At 52.2% G+C, this 15,294-nt stretch overlaps 7 protein-coding genes across 7 annotated transcripts; 4 read left to right on the plus strand and 3 right to left on the minus strand.

The window, feature by feature from the left end:
* Nucleotides 1-162: 162 nt before the first annotated feature.
* Nucleotides 163-1,438, minus strand: CKM354_001007100 (uncharacterized protein; the record flags this gene model as incomplete). The annotated part of the gene is made up of 3 exons (XM_044805521.1): nt 163-183; nt 263-1,167; nt 1,228-1,438. 3 exons carry the CDS (start codon nt 1,436-1,438, stop codon nt 163-165), a joined length of 1,137 nt encoding a protein of 378 aa, XP_044661456.1.
* A 924-nt stretch (nt 1,439-2,362) lies between these two features.
* CKM354_001007200 (uncharacterized protein) lies at nt 2,363-3,872 on the plus strand (the record flags this gene model as incomplete). Its single annotated transcript, XM_044805522.1, has 2 exons — nt 2,363-3,122; nt 3,244-3,872. 2 exons carry the CDS (start codon nt 2,363-2,365, stop codon nt 3,870-3,872), a joined length of 1,389 nt encoding a protein of 462 aa, XP_044661457.1.
* A 103-nt stretch (nt 3,873-3,975) lies between these two features.
* CKM354_001007300 (uncharacterized protein) lies at nt 3,976-5,991 on the minus strand (the record flags this gene model as incomplete). Its single annotated transcript, XM_044805523.1, has 1 exon — nt 3,976-5,991. One exon carries the CDS (start codon nt 5,989-5,991, stop codon nt 3,976-3,978), a length of 2,016 nt encoding a protein of 671 aa, XP_044661458.1.
* A 431-nt stretch (nt 5,992-6,422) lies between these two features.
* On the minus strand, nt 6,423-7,445 carry CKM354_001007400 (uncharacterized protein; the record flags this gene model as incomplete). The annotated part of the gene is made up of 4 exons (XM_044805524.1): nt 6,423-6,632; nt 6,685-6,734; nt 6,788-7,191; nt 7,276-7,445. 4 exons carry the CDS (start codon nt 7,443-7,445, stop codon nt 6,423-6,425), a joined length of 834 nt encoding a protein of 277 aa, XP_044661459.1.
* Nucleotides 7,446-8,252: 807 nt separating this feature from the next.
* On the plus strand, nt 8,253-9,654 carry CKM354_001007500 (uncharacterized protein; the record flags this gene model as incomplete). The annotated part of the gene is made up of 3 exons (XM_044805525.1): nt 8,253-8,674; nt 8,731-9,025; nt 9,094-9,654. The coding sequence occupies 3 exons, from the start codon at nt 8,253-8,255 to the stop codon at nt 9,652-9,654; spliced, it is 1,278 nt and encodes a 425-aa protein (XP_044661460.1).
* Nucleotides 9,655-12,795: 3,141 nt separating this feature from the next.
* CKM354_001007600 (uncharacterized protein) lies at nt 12,796-13,992 on the plus strand (the record flags this gene model as incomplete). Its single annotated transcript, XM_044805526.1, has 1 exon — nt 12,796-13,992. One exon carries the CDS (start codon nt 12,796-12,798, stop codon nt 13,990-13,992), a length of 1,197 nt encoding a protein of 398 aa, XP_044661461.1.
* Nucleotides 13,993-14,454: 462 nt separating this feature from the next.
* On the plus strand, nt 14,455-15,279 carry CKM354_001007700 (uncharacterized protein; the record flags this gene model as incomplete). Its single annotated transcript, XM_044805527.1, has 2 exons — nt 14,455-14,492; nt 14,544-15,279. The coding sequence occupies 2 exons, from the start codon at nt 14,455-14,457 to the stop codon at nt 15,277-15,279; spliced, it is 774 nt and encodes a 257-aa protein (XP_044661462.1).
* Nucleotides 15,280-15,294: the final 15 nt, after the last annotated feature.

The raw sequence follows: 15,294 nt of genomic DNA on the forward strand, positions 1-15,294 counted from the left end.
CTTTTTGATGCGGGTTGACATTTGAGTGGAAGCTGTTTCGTTGGTGATTTCTTGGTTATTTGTGCTACGTATGGCAGGTTGAGGTTGTGATTCTACTACCACGTCAAGCTGCAAACCGATTAGCATTTATCGCCCACGTGGCTTTTGAAGCGCGATCTTGACTTACATTGGCTTGATTGTCTCCTGTTGCGCACAAGAAAAGCAGCAAGTTAGCACATTTCAACACAAAACAAAACAATGCAAACTTCATGTCATCACTTACACCTGTATGCATCTCATGCAACGCCTGTTGGAAATCATCCGCTGGCATGAACTTGGCCATCTTATCAATCGGGAACCGTCCCTCCCGATACCATTGAATCATCTTCGGCACGAAATCCGGTGGATACGCGCCACCTTCAATAGCTCCAATCCATTGTTTTCCAGAAATCATCAATTCAAAACCGGTCACCTCTCCGAGCGTGTAGTCGAATGGAGGAGATCCCACTTGAATATACTTGCCTCGATTCCTAGTGAACTTGATTCCTGCGTTCATGAGAACTGGTGCACCGGTTGTATCAATGGTGATCGAGGGTCCGACACCATCTGCAATCTCTTTAATGACATCTCCGATATCTTTTCCTTCGAGTTTTGAGCCATCGATGACGTGGGTTGCGCCGAGTTCTTTGGCGAGCTTGAGGCGTGATTCTACGCGGTCGACACCGATGATTTGTCTGCAGCCTTGAATCTTTGCGCCCATGATTGCTGAGAGTCCTACACCGCCGAGGCCGAGGATGCAGATTGAATCTTTTTCTGTGGCGCCTGAGACGTTCACGACTGTGCCGCTTCCAGTCTGAATACCGCAGCCGAGTGGAGCGAAGAGCTGGAGGTCTTTCTTCTCGGTCACGGTGTCCTTGACGTTGACCACAGAGCAGGATTTGACGATGGACCAGTTGGCGAAGGAGGATTGTCCGAAGAAGCAGCCTCCAACTTCAGGTTCGCCGCTCTTGGATGCGAGGTGGAAGGCAGGCTGGGGACCGAAGTTCAGTTCGTTGAAGGAATTGCAGTTGGAGTGGCCGCCGGTTTTGCAGATCTCGCACTTCTCGCAGAAGGCGAAGGAGAGGAGGACTGGATCGCCCTCGGCTGCGACAGAGACGCCTGGGCCAACTTTACGGACGTAGCCAGAGCCTGTTGATAAATATCAGAATACACATTTGAACCCTCGGATAGTTCGCTCATTGTGCTCACCTTCGTGTCCAAGGACCCGTGGGTAGAAAGCAATTGGTGCTGCTCCACCGGGGATGCCTCCGATCAAAGCATCTGTGTGGCAGACACCAGTCGCAACCATCTCGACGAGAAGCTCGCCTTCTTGGAGATCTCGAAGTGTGACTTCTTCCATCTTCCATCCTTTATTGTCAAGCGTATCGTGTGACACGATAGCTTTGGTTGTTTGTGCCATTTTGAGTTCCTCTTTCGACGATCTGTACGGGATTGCTGTAGCCTCTGCTCCTTGTTTTCAAGATCTCTCAGCGGAGTATGTTCTCTCAAGGTTCTGAAAGAGAAGAAGTAGGAGAAGAAGACGAAAGAACAATGGCAAAGACGGTAAACATTTATGAAAAAGAAGTACCACGGCTTTCTTCTCCACTTTACCACTTCTAATCCTTCCACAATCGTAGCTACCTGCACTCCGCAGGAGCTACGCGTGAACCACAGCATCAGATTCGCGTCTGAATACGGCTAGTCTGCTCGTTCCGATCGCCTGAAGCTGAGAAAGATCCGTCATCGTGGGTGGCCGGATCCAATCATTGTGCTACCGATACCAGAAGGCGAAACTCTTACGGCTGAGGGGATTCGCGAGTCGACCCACGGCTGTCACGAGTGGCAGTTTGGCCTGGTCTGGAGAGCTGTATAGTGCGAAGATTTGTGGAGGGGTATGGGGCGCATTGCAGCGGGGTATGCAGGCCGAGAATCTCGTAGGGCAATGCATGGGTCGGGTCGGAAATAACTTGTGAAACTCTATTCGGGAGAGCTGGGGTATGTCATAGCTGACCAAGTGAAGGAGAGCTGTCGTGCAGTTTTTCGAATCCTTTTTGTCACATGCTCGACAAGATGGCGTCGTGTTGTTATTGCTTGGAGGATCGGACGGTATCGCTGAGACGTGCTGCAAGGGCCGACGTCGGAGCCAAGACATGTCGTCGTTCATTGCCGTTTCAAGTTTAGTTCAGAGATCGTCATCGAATACTGCCTCTTCCTTTATCCATGTGTTTCTTCTTGTGAAAATGTTGAACGAGTTGCTGAGACGTTCCAGTATGGAGCACAGTATCGGTGGTCAGCATCGGGCGTTCCATTGCAGAGCCCAGCTCCCCAGTATCAGGCAGCCGAGATGATAGGATCGACTGCGAGCGATAGGGCACCAGCTGGAACACTTGGCGCAAGCAGCATAGTGGATCCCAAACAAGATGTTCGCGCTGAGAACAATACGCCTGCCTTCTCTCGGGCAGACGACAGCGATGTCGAAAGCGAGAAGAATTCCGAAAGGCCGAACTCGAGGGAAGGTGCCAACAAGGATATCAATACCGTGGTAACAGCAGACGAACACCCTCAACAGAAAACCCAAGATCTTCTCACAGACCCAGAAAAGAACGACAGCAACACCACAACCCAGCAAATCCCAAGTCCTCCTCCTACAAAGCAACAAAAATGGCAATCCCACCTCCTCACCTTCCTCAACGACCAATGGTTCCTCCTCACAATGGGCCTCCTCATCCTCCTCGCCTCCCAAACCCAAGTCCCCCAATCCCAACAACCCCTCAAATCCCGCATCATATCCTACCTCTGCGTCTGCATCATTTTCTTCGCCACAGGTTGTACCCTCGACACCAGCATCCTAATCCGGAATTACGCGCGCTGGAAAGCGCATCTTTGGGTGCAAGGACAGTGTTTTTTGCTTTGTTCGGGGATTATGTTTGGGGTTGTGAGTGCTACGGCGAGGAATAAGGACTTTATGGATGAGGGGCTGCTTGTGGGGTTGGTTTTTATGAGTTGTATTCCTACGACTTTGGCGACGAATGTGGTTATGACGGGGTTGGCGGGCGGGAATCAGGAGTTGGCGGTTGTGCAGGTTACTTTGGGGAATTTTATCGGTGAGTGCGATTTCGATCTCGGAGGGTGCTGAGATTGTTTTATACGCTCTGGAAGGAAGAGACCATCAAGGTCTACCAGTCTTCATGCATTGCATACATGACTAACTCACTCACTACACAGGCGTCTTCATAACCCCAGCTTTGGTCATAATGTACACCTCCGTGCCCACATGGTACAACGCCATCCTCCCATCCAGCAACACCGCGCAATTCACCGAAGTCTACCGCCGCGTCCTCAAACAACTCGGAGTCTCAATCTATATCCCCCTCTTCGCCGGCCAAATCGCACGCTACTTCTTCCCAACCCTCTGCCAACGAATCTTCAAACAAAATCGCATCATGAAACGAATTTCAAGTCTGGCTATGCTTGTCATCATCTGGTCAACTTACGATCAAGCTTTTGCTTCTGGAGCATTCGATACTGTGAAGGCTTCGAATAAGATATTCCTAGTCTTCATACTGCTAGCGATATGGCTAGTATATCTTGGGATCTCCGTTACAGCTAGTTTACCGCTGTTTGAGAAGAAGGATATCGTGGCGATTGCGTATTGTGTTACGGGAAAAGGTCCTGCGACGGGGATCCCGTTGAGTATTTCGATTTTTGCGGGGTTGGATTTGGTGTTGGAGAGTAAATTGCAGATTCCGGTTGTGATTTATCAGAGTTTGAGTATTGGGTTTGGGACGATGATTATTCCGATTTTGAGGAGGTGGATTCAGAGGGATGAGAAAAAGTCGACAGGGAAAGTATGAGACAGGGAATTTTGAGACAGTATTTCAGCGAGCAGGATGGATGTTTAGACTTGTGTTTAGTCTAGGATATCAGAACTTCAAAGTCGACAGCGACGGCATCGACTCAGTTCAAATGCTTCACAGCGCTTTCTACCCTCTCGATGGTCACTTGTAGCAAGGCCAGCTCTGCCGTAGTTTCATCCCTCTTCTCACTCTGTAACTCTCCTCCATCCTCTATAGCCTCCGTGAACCTCTTTCTTGCATCCCTCAGTGGGCTGAGAAAACTGCCGGCAATATCGTTGTTGTTCCACAATTCCGAAATCTCTAGCGATTCGTGTACATGCTTCGCAGTGAGCAGCAGGTAGATCAGATTCAGGCTGGCAAGGTAGAATGAGACATTCGTCTGGAACGTCATCCAAGCGTCAGAAATTGGCGCGGCGACGAGGTCTGCTTGTAAGGATGGGAAGAGATGGGGAGCGAGGCTGTCGAGCGCGAGAGGTCGAGAGAAGATAGACTTCCCAGGCTGGGCTTCTCCATTGCTGGGCGACTCATGTCCTGGCATCTTCATCGGGTTGGCTTCGAGCGTTTCGCCTTTGATCCAGCCTACTGCGGAGACTTTCAGATTTTCGAATGGGCAATGTTCTAGCGTGTCGCGGATGAATGATAGACGGACTTGTTCGTCTGGCTGAGAGCGAAGTACTGTGCTTGTAAGGTAGTGTGCGTGTCCTCTCAAGTTGGCGTTTGGGCAGTTTGAGGAGAGAAGTGCCACAACTTGTAGATACTCGTTGAACTGCTCTTCAGACTTCGGCTCTCCGATAGCGTCTTGCTCAAGACATTGTAGCCCAAGAGCGAGCACAGCGTCGACTAGTGCTTCTGGTTCTGTGCCGAGATGACCATCGCCCATCTCCGGTGAGGCGAGACAGTTCTTCATGATATCTTGATGTTGTGGGAAGAGTTCGACACTGGATCCAGAGGAGCCTGCTAATGTCGCTCCATCCGAATAGAGAATGCTGGAAACCTGTCGCGCGGTGTACAACAACAGAGATCCGTGACACGATAGCGGAATATCAGCTGCCGATGCAGGCGGGTCATCTTCATCACCTCCCATTTCTGGAACCTTTTCCGTGGCCATTGCCGCAGAGAGGAGTTCTTCGTTCGTTATCTTGAGATCTTTGGCCAGCGTCACTAATCGACCGATCGCATCGATCCGCCTGTGCAATCCCTCTTCTGTCGCAAAACGGTCCACAATTGTCGTGCTATCGGGAATAGTTCGCTCAGGATGCACCTTCTCCATGATTCGACTGCACCAGCCCATTCCTGGCACATCGTCGTATGGCGGCAGATTGAGCAGGTACTCTTCGACGACATGCGTGATGAAAGATTGCAACAACTTCAGCTGCATAGCCTTCTCGGCATCGGTGTACTCTACAGTACTGGGACCTTCTGGATCGGCAGCATTTTGTGCTTTTGCCATAGCGCTAGATTGAAGCATGCCGCTGCTCTTTCGTGTAGGCAGTGTTGGTCTCGAGGTTCCGCTCACAGCTTTCACGAGTCTGACAATGGCCTCAACCATCTCTTCGCGGTGACTTTGCGCACTCGAGAAACTCGAAAGAATGGCCTGCAAAGTCGTACTGAGGAAACGACTTGGCGCTTTGGTCCTGATCCTCGTTTGCAGAATCGCAAGCATAGACAGTAGAGCCACGAATTGCTGCACAGCGAGTGGCAAAGGCGGTGGCAACTCTCTCGCTTTGTTGCCCTCTGGCGCAGCAGTTTTGAGCGGAAATGTGTTAGAGTCTGCTCGCTTTCGCGCATCCGTGGGGCCAACGCTGGCTTCGAGCTCGTCCTCATCGACGTCGTCGTACTCGATCAGCCTCAAGCTTTCTGTCACCTTGAGAATGACTTCTCGTGGGTTGCCTAGTCGGGCAATATCCTGCAGGCATTGCTCCGATTCGGGCAGAAGTGGCACCAGAAGATGCACGAGATCCCAGCCAATGTTGGTCGTCAACGTTTCATCTTGCAAAACTTTGTGCAGAATTGGCAGATTCTCAGTCTTGAGGTTGTATTCGATGATGGTCAGGTAGGTTAGGTAATCCGATGCTGGTGGGAGTGCTTTGATCAGAGGGCTGTCTTCGTCGGCCATGATGGGCTCGTGAGGCTGCGGAGGAACAGCGATGGCTGCTGAGCAGAAGCTATTGCTCTGGCCTGATGCTGAACGCGTCAAACTCGGGTTCGAGAAATGTCGCTCTTGCGATCCAATTTGAAAGCTGTGAATGTCGAGTGCGAGGAAGTGAAGTGTTGGCGTAAAGTGTTGTTCTGAAGTGGTGGTGGTCCAGAACCTTGCATGGTTGCGGCACGTTTGCTGCGCCAAGAAACAGCAGCCACAGCTGTGACGAAAGGTGCTCGTTCACGCCGCCAACACGCAAACACGTCAATTCTCACAACCAAGCAGAACAGAGGCGAAGACACTGGTCACTCGCTGTCGTCCCAGGTATTATACATATTTACATGCACGCTACCTCTGGTGTACAATCACGCTTCCAAATGCATCGTCCGCTCCCCTCCCCAAGGACTCTAATCCCGTGCAACTGGTGGCTTTACGCCCTCTGCATTGGGGTCGACAGTTCCCTTCGACTTGGCAGTATCTGGCTGGCCATCGGCCTTCTTCGACTTCTCGTTGCCCTGGTCGATTGGCACTGAGTACTTGGTGTCGGTGTTGGACATGCCCTCCTGCTTCTTGGACATGTCACCATCGCTCTTTCCTCGTGGCTTTGCAGCAGGAGCCTGTAAAACATGTCAGTCTGGCCAGTATATGCTAACCGATGGTCCAACGTACCTGAGCGTCAGTCTCGCCGACCTTCATGCCCTTTGACGAGCTGCTGGTTGCTGCGCGTTCGTCAGTCCATGCACAACTGATCAAGATGTTGCATTATGCTTACAAGCTCCAACGTTCTCTGGGTCCTTCTCCTCGCTAGCGCCCACAGTGAAGGTGCGCTCCTTGGTGTTGCGGCCAGGCGCGTCGGTAGACTTCTCCTCGCCATCCTCCTTCTTCTCTTCCTTGTCGTCAGACTTCTCCTCCTTGTCGTCCGACTTCTCCTCCTTGTCATCGGAGCCTTCCTCCTTGACCTCGGGCTTGTCCTCCTTCTTCTCGTCGGCCTTCTCTACAGCCTCCTCTTCGCCGCCAGAGGCCTGCTCTTCCTCCTCAGCAGGCTCTTCCTCCTCCTTCTCGTGCTTCTCCTCGTGGTGTTCGCCATGGCTGCCGTGGTCACCGTGACCGTGCGAGGAGTTGTCGGGCCAGAGATACCAGCATGATGGAGGAGTGACGACCAATGCCGCTAGGAGCCTTTGAGCCAGTCAATATCTGCGAACACCACCCATTGCCCTTATCCATCCTCTGCACCACCGCAATTTCAAGCATCTCACTCACCAAGGCAAATCGGAAGAGGCTTCGCCGTGACCTCCATGACCACCGCTGCTAGCGAAGCGCTTTGCGACCAGCTGTGTCCGTGCGGGAGCTGCCCGGGCTGTCGCGCGCGCACCGCTGTATCGGAGGGTGGACTGGAGGCTCCGGAGAGCAGTTGGACGGATCATGGGCATGTTGAGCAGTGTCAATGGCTTCAATGGCAGGAGCGACAGTGAGGTCGAGAAAATGGCTGGAGAGAGCTTGTCACGACAGCTCTGCTACGCTTGCCGTGTGCTCGGCTATTTCCGGAACTCTCGCCTGTGCTGCTCACACCACGGTACGTCACTCCTTGTCCTTTTCTCGACATCCGACTTCACGTTCTTCTGTCTCCCATTGATGCAATCGACATCGACAATCCGGAGATCGTCTGGCACATATCCGCTAACCACCACCAGAACCTCCGTCATCATGCCTTGGTCGCCGCGACAGCTCTTGCATGGATTTGGGGTTCATTCTCCGCCTGCCCGAGCATGCTTGACGGGATGCACTCACGCGAATTTCTCAACCTATTCATGCTGAGGTTCAAGCCATGCCGACACAGTCCATTCATTCTGAATCCTCATGACTCCTGTCGAAAAAACGTTTCCCCACATGCTCTCATTGAGTCTCTGGCGCGACGCAGCGTTCATTGCTGCAAGACATCTGTTCATCTCCATCAAGTAGCGCCGCGAATGACCATGTCGCGAGCTCCCCTTTCTCATGCGCCAGCTCATCAAGCAACGCGTTTTGACCACCCTCTTTTGAATCAGTCTGAGCATGGCCAGCTCGCCATTGCCACGTCGGTAGCGAGGATGGTGTTCATGCTGGCGATCACCCAGACGAGCGTGGCTCTCCTGCAGCTCGAGCTAATTCTGGAAAGTGGCGTTCGCACAGAATCGACAGCCTCAGTGTGCCTATCGGCCTAGTCTTTTGAATGCGCGTCCGGACCTTCATCGCACCTCATGGACGCAATATCTGCCTTGAGCGTTGCGACAGCCACTGTACAATTCTTGGACTTCAGCCTGCAAGCACTGGCACTGTGTCGCCAGATTCGGGATGACGCTCAAGGCTCGACAGCTGTGAATGCGCAGCTCAGCGCATACGCCAGGGACGTGCGTAATGCTGCACAGGAACTGCAAAGGACGAGCACGAACAACACGCCAGCAGGACGGCAAATCGTTAACGTAGCGAGGCAGTGTATAGCTACCTCTGAGGAACTCACGAATGTCTTGCTCGAGGTACAACGCACCGGAAAGCCCAGCGCCTTCAACAATGCGAAGACTACTTTCAAGGCGATGAGAGGTCGAAGAACCAATGAGAAGCTGCAGAACGCCCTCCGCGCCCAGCATGAGCGCTTGGATTCTGCGATCAATCATGATATCAGGTGAGCCACACGCTGTCTCGTATACACTCCGACATGCCTCTGAATCCTTTCCACAGAGATCGCGTCGACCTCGCCGGTATTACACAAAGCCGACAGTACGAGAGCATTCAACGCCAGATGCAGCAGATGGCATTTTCATTCGATAAACAGCAGCTGGCATTGCAAGAACATCAGTTGGCTATCTTGCGCCATGGGTCTTTGCTGCAAGATCGATTTGTTGCTGATGAGCGACGGTCTGGCGCACTCTCCCAAAACTTGAAAGCGAACCACCAAGCAGTCATGCAAAGGCTCTCCGGCCTTCATGATAACCTGAACAGCGGCTTTGGTAGTATCACCATCAAAGATGCCCGGGTCAGTGCGTGAGCATGATGGCTGTCAAGTGATGGCAGCATTATCAGTCGAATGCTGACGGTTTGCAGGCTAAGTTCCTGGGCGGACTCTTCTTTCCTGAACTTAAGTTGCGGCAAGAGACCTTTCCGACTCCTGCAAACCGTACAGGTGAATGGGTGTTTCAGGCTACTAACTCTGATCGGTTCACCTCCCTCGGGAGTTGGCTACATACCGGAACGGCAATGTACTGGATGTGTGGCAAGGCTGGCTCTGGCAAATCCACACTTATGGCGCACATTGTGGGACATCGACAGACCCACTTCCTGCTGAGCCAGTGGGCCACACCCTTTTCACTGCGTGTTGTGACCTTTTTCTTTTGGAGATCTGGCACGGAACTGCAAAAAAGCCTGTCCGGGATGCTGCGCTCCCTGATTTATCAACTCGTGGACTCGGTGCCCGACATATTGCTCCCACTCTTGACACAATATCCGCTCCCCGCACAGCGGTACCCAGCATGGTCAGCGCCCAGATTAGTCGAACTCGCGAGGCTAGCTGTTGAGCAAGCAAGCAAAGCTCACAAACTCTGCATCTTCATTGATGGCATAGATGAATACGACGGCGATCTTGCCGAACTCCTTCAATTACTGTAGTCGCTCACTCGATCAGACAACGTCAAAGCATGCGTATCCAGCCGTCCGGAAGCACAACTTGTAAGACCGTTTACCGGGAAGCCGTACACTCAGATGGAAGCCTGCAACCGAGATGATATTGCCAGTTTTGTCTCCCAGAAATTCGCTCCTTACAAGAACCACCAGAGCTTTGCAGAGGCCATCGTGAAAGAAGCCCAAGGGGTCTTTCTTTGGGCCGCTCTCGTCACACGATCTATCATCCTCGGAATCGATAACGGTGATCACGATAGCATCTTGAAATTGCGGCTTCAGAGAATTCCTGCAGAAATGACGGCACTCATAAAACACATGGCAGCCAGTGTCGACTTTGTGTACACCAACACACTCGACGCCTAATTCAACATTGTCAAGTGCTATCACATGGGCATAGGAGACGAGCCCACTTTAGCATTAATTGCAGCATCGACTCTCACGAATGACATCACATCATATCAAGCGTTTTTGGAAGAATGTGCAAAGACCAGGCAGCGCATAAATGCCCAAAGCCGCGGACTCTTGGAGATAAAGAACGACTCTCACAGAACTGGTGCGTCTGCCGGTAGCGTCTGGTCCCTGCCTCCAGATCTAAACTCTGCACACGCTTCTACGTGTAGACGCACTTTGAACCGGCAAGACATCATTTCCAGTCGATCATTACAGGAAACAAATGTTCTAGTGCAGGCAATGCAAGCCAGCGAAGTGGCTGCTGTCACTTGGCTACATCGTTCTGTGCATGACCTTATTTTCGATCCTGATACCCAAAGCGATGCCATCAAGCGAAGACGGGACTCACTTGCCGACATCATCATGAGCCTCCTTAACGCAAGAATTAGGCTTCTGATCTCTGCCCCTTCGAGCCACTACCCATTGATCACGGCCGCAACCCGCGTCATTGATATAGTGGAGAGTGCGAGCAAGGCACGTCAGCATGTGGGAAGTTTGGTTTCCACTGTACTGGATGACCTGGTCGAAGTCATTGCCCATCTGACTAGGACCGAGTTGAAATTCCGCGGCTTGCAGCGATCTATTCTTGGTGACCTAATATACTGCTCAGAGGACGTCAAGCAGACGACGTACGCCAGTACCATCGTCTATCTTATATGCATTGAGCTTGGAGAAATCACCTACATTCGGACGGCTGTTGGCCGCCTACCCCGGAGTGCCCAAAGTTGCTGGATCATTACACGACTGCTCTTCAAGTGTTGCTTGGGTGTAGCGAAAGACGCCACTGACACCAAACTGTCTGCCAGAATACTTCCAGGTCACCAAGAGCGCGAATCCCTGATCGTGTTTCTGCTGCATGCCTTGCGAGCGCGGCGGCCCATGCGTACGGATAATACAATGGAACGCCGTCTGTCTCTTCGCCGCTGGCGTGTTGAGACGCCTTCCTGGTTTGATGTTTCATTTGAGAACACCATGCCAGATGGATGTGCACGCGTGGAATGTGAGATTGTACCCAGCCTTGCTATGGCCTTCTCGATATGGCTCAAAGCCACGTTCGACGAACGCTTTCCGAAGTACCACGCACCCAGCGTGAAGGGTCACACTCAAGAAGTGCTTGACATTTGGAACATGTTTCAAGACTTCATGGCAAGCTGGAACGTCTTTGTCAGCCACAATGACACTAACGCACGACAAGGAGCAAAAATGCCAGAGTGTGTCTCGCAAACTTCTTTCAGACCTGTTCGAGAAGGGGCAGTCTCTTGCTCGGATTGCATAGCCACGCCTTGCAAAACGTGCTCCGGTGCAAGCCACAGGGAAGTACGAGCCTGGCGAATCATATGTCAGAAGATCTACTCAAACCCGGAAAGGACAGCTACCACCGAAACTGCGAAGTCATTCTCAACGTGGAACGAAGGCAAGCATATCGTGCTGTACGACTTGAGTTCATCACTTGAGTATGCTTTGAACAAACTTGCGGCCAATCTGGAGTCGAACGCGAATGTCCATGCCGCTGTGTGGAACCCAGAGTCTTTGCTTTGGGACTGGCTCATAGCAGATGTCTTGCAGGATAGCCTGGAACAACTTGATGGCTGGCAGCAGCTGTTCGTTTTGGCCTGTGTGCGTTCCGCGAGAAGACGTGGGAGTATGGCGTAGGAGGGGCTGAGGGGGTTTCACCTTTGAACAATGAAGGCATCCTCAGCTCTTAACGCTCTGGCATACTTCGAGGCTGATTTTGTCCGCTGTCAGTGGCATGATGCGTAATAAGTGGTCCCGGCAGTCCGGACCTCTGGTTGTTCCTCGGTCGCTGGAAGTTCTCGCTCTTCTGGATGGACACACCATACGATATGGCACGTTTCACGAGCGCCTTGCCGCCGGTCATGCTTCGGCAGAGCTGGCCGAGCAGATATCTGAACAGCTCCATCTCCTCTTGGACTGCCTTTTCTGTCAACTAGTGTGCCTCGAGATCCCAGACTCATCAACCAGCCAAACCACTGCAGCTCACAAGTCGCGTCGCAATGCAGCTATGGGCTATCCAGCAGCTCTGGATATACTCCCTTGTAGCCGAGACGGAGCTGCGGTGACCGAGGAAGCCACATTTGGTAGCTTGCGGATGTTCGACAAAGACACCTCACTCATTGGTCGACTGAGATTCTAAGAAGAATCCACACCCTACTCTTGGCTGGACACTATAGTTCCGCTCCACAGTGGAGAGAGGCAAAGGAGGCTGAGAGCACGCGCGCGGAGTGATGCAAGCCTCGCTAAGCTAAGCAAGACCTTCCTCAAGCCTTACGCAAGCAATCTAGTAGTGTTGGCATGGCCTATCAGAGAAGACGAGTTTACTGAGACGCGACCTCACTACTGGAGCGATCCCGCCACATGCCCACCCGAGCCGTAAGGCTTGGCGCCCATATGTCCTCATATGTCTTCAGCGCTCGAGAGCCAAGACAACCACGATGGTCTAGTACAGCGCAGTACGCGTTGCGCAGTCAACGCACTGAATGAGGCTCGGCTATCTGGCCCACATCGGGCGCCGTATTGCATTCCCAGAGATGCAAAGCGAAGAGTTCGGCCAGCTAGGTATAAAGACCTTGCTCGCCGCAAGAGAAGGACAGCATCGATGAACTCTACAATCATTCTCATCAGTACTATAGCCCTTCTTCTCAGCCTGTCTCTGGCACGATGGCCCCATTCAGCAAGATTGCTGCGCTCGCAGCTGCATGTGTAATTCCAGCTTTTGCACATCCTGGCGAGCAGCATGATCACCACAAAGTCGAGCGCGAGATCATGGCCCGTGAACACTGGGCGCATCAAGGGAAACGAGCTCTTGACTCCTGCTCTAACTCCGCCGAGGCACGACGTTTTGCTATTCGCAATGCTGAGCGCCGTGCAAAGGTTGCTCGAGACCTGCGACAGAAGCGTGGCATTACGACCCCAGGCAAGACTGTGAAACGTGCAACGGAGCTCGAGCGGCGCAACGCCACTGACTTGGCCCAGTGGGAAGCCATTGATCACAACAAGACCGGCATCTACGATTACGACGTCGCAATTCAAGAGGCTGACATCTTCGATGCTGTGACGTCCCCAATCCTGGCCCCAACGATCACCGATGGTCCATACTATGTTTGGGGAGAGTTGATCAGGTCGAATGTCGTTGAGTCGGAGTACTCTGACGGCATTCCTCTTCATCTCGAGGTTCAGTACTACGACATCGAAACCTGCAAGCCCATTCCAAACGTCTACGTGGACATTTGGAATGCCAACGCTACTGGCGTCTACAGCGGTGTGTCGGTCTCAGGCAACTATGCATCTGGTGGCTACAACTCAAAATATCTTCGGGGTATTCAGGGCACTGATGAAGATGGCGTTGCAACGTTCGACACGATCTTTCCCGGCCACTACGACGGCCGTGCAACTCACACTCATCTCCTCTCTCACATGAACGTCTCCGTCTTGCCGAACAACACCCTGCTTGTCGGCTCCGGTTCCGTCACGCATATCGGCCAGCTCTTCTGGAATGAAGTCCTCCGTACCGCAGTCGAGGAGACAGAATACTACACTACTAACACTCAGGCTGTGACATCCAACGCTGAGGATATGTGGTCTGTGCTGCAAGCGGATTCAAGCTATGATCCTTTCCCTGAATTTGTGTATTTGGGTGATTCGATTGAGGATGGGCTTTTTGCTTGGAAGCAGATTGGACTGAACACTTCCGCGGATTGGACGGAGGATGATTATTATAGCACTGCGGCTTACTTACAGGCTGATGGAGGGCATGCGAATGCTGATAGTGGGTTTGTTGGTGGTGGTGGTGGTGGTGGGAATGGGACAATGCCTTCTGGGGCGGCACCTTCGGGGACTGCTGCGCCGGCTGTTTGATGTGAGCAATGGTGTGGGTAAGAGGATGATAATTTGCACAATGCTTGATGCGACAAGGTCTCGAGACACAATGCGGGAACTACGTTAGCCTCGATGATGAATATACGATCTCAGCAGGATGTAGACTTCCCCAAGCTTTAGCTCACACCGATGGTGGTCTTTGCCAAAATTTGGCGAGGAGCTGCATTGATTTGCACTTGAATCCATTACGTGCCAAGCCTTACACGTCCTTCACCCATGTCATCCTTTAAGGGAAAGCCTTGCAAATGCCACTGCCCTTGACAGTGACTAGCGACTGCATCATTAATTTGGGTCGCGCTTGACATCATTATGCAGCGCCACGAACGGCAACAACACATCGACCCTTTTTCTATTGTTACATCGAAAATACTACTGGAAATTCGACAGCTCGGATATCATCGTGGGCAACAATCAACTCTCACCAGACGACATTCAGCAAGAATGGCTCCGACTCAACCACGTACTCTCGAGGGCAAAGTGTAAGCAGCACATCTCGACCATGGTTTCGCAATCGACTGATTACGTTCCAGCGCCATCGTGACCGGTGGCTCGCGAGGCATAGGCTACGCCATTGCTTACGACCTCGCAGCTCGCGGCGCAAAAGTGGCTATTACCTACACCTCCGGCAAGTCCAAGCAAGGTGTCGACGAACTCATCTCTCGCATCAAATCGGAATGCAATACCGAAGCGATCGAAATCCAATGCAACCTCGCTGAAACTTCAGCTCCCAAGAAGATTGTGGATGCGACTGTGGAAGCTTTCGGCCAGAATGTCGATATTCTGGTGAACAATGCTGCTGTCATTAGTGATAAGAGGATCCTCGATATCACACCTGAGCATTTTGACGAAGTCATGCATCTCAATGCTCGAGCGCCTTTACAAATGGTTCAAGCCGTTCTTCCACATCTTCGCGCACCAGGTCGAATCATCAATATTTCCTCAGTAGGAGCCCGAGCTGGGTACCCAGCAGTAGGAGTTTACAGTGCTTCCAAAGCTGCGTTGGAAGGTTTCACTCGGAACTGGGCTGCGGAATTGGGCAAAGATGGGACGACTGTGAATGCGGTCAATCCTGGGCCGATTGAGACGGAGATGTTGAAGCAGGTTTCAGAAGAGACTGTGAAGCCGCAGAAGGAGGCTACGCTTGTTGAGCAGAGGGCGGGATTGCCGCAGGAGGTGGCGGAGATTGTGGGATTTTTGGCTGAGCCGAGGAGTAGTTGGGTTAGTGGGCAGTGTATTAGTGCTAGTGGTGGGTATCAGACGTATTAGACGATGGAGAGTAGG

This window comes from Cercospora kikuchii (assembly GCF_019650295.1).
Source record: "Cercospora kikuchii DNA, contig_00006, whole genome shotgun sequence".
Classification (NCBI taxonomy): Eukaryota; Fungi; Ascomycota; class Dothideomycetes; order Mycosphaerellales; family Mycosphaerellaceae; genus Cercospora; species Cercospora kikuchii.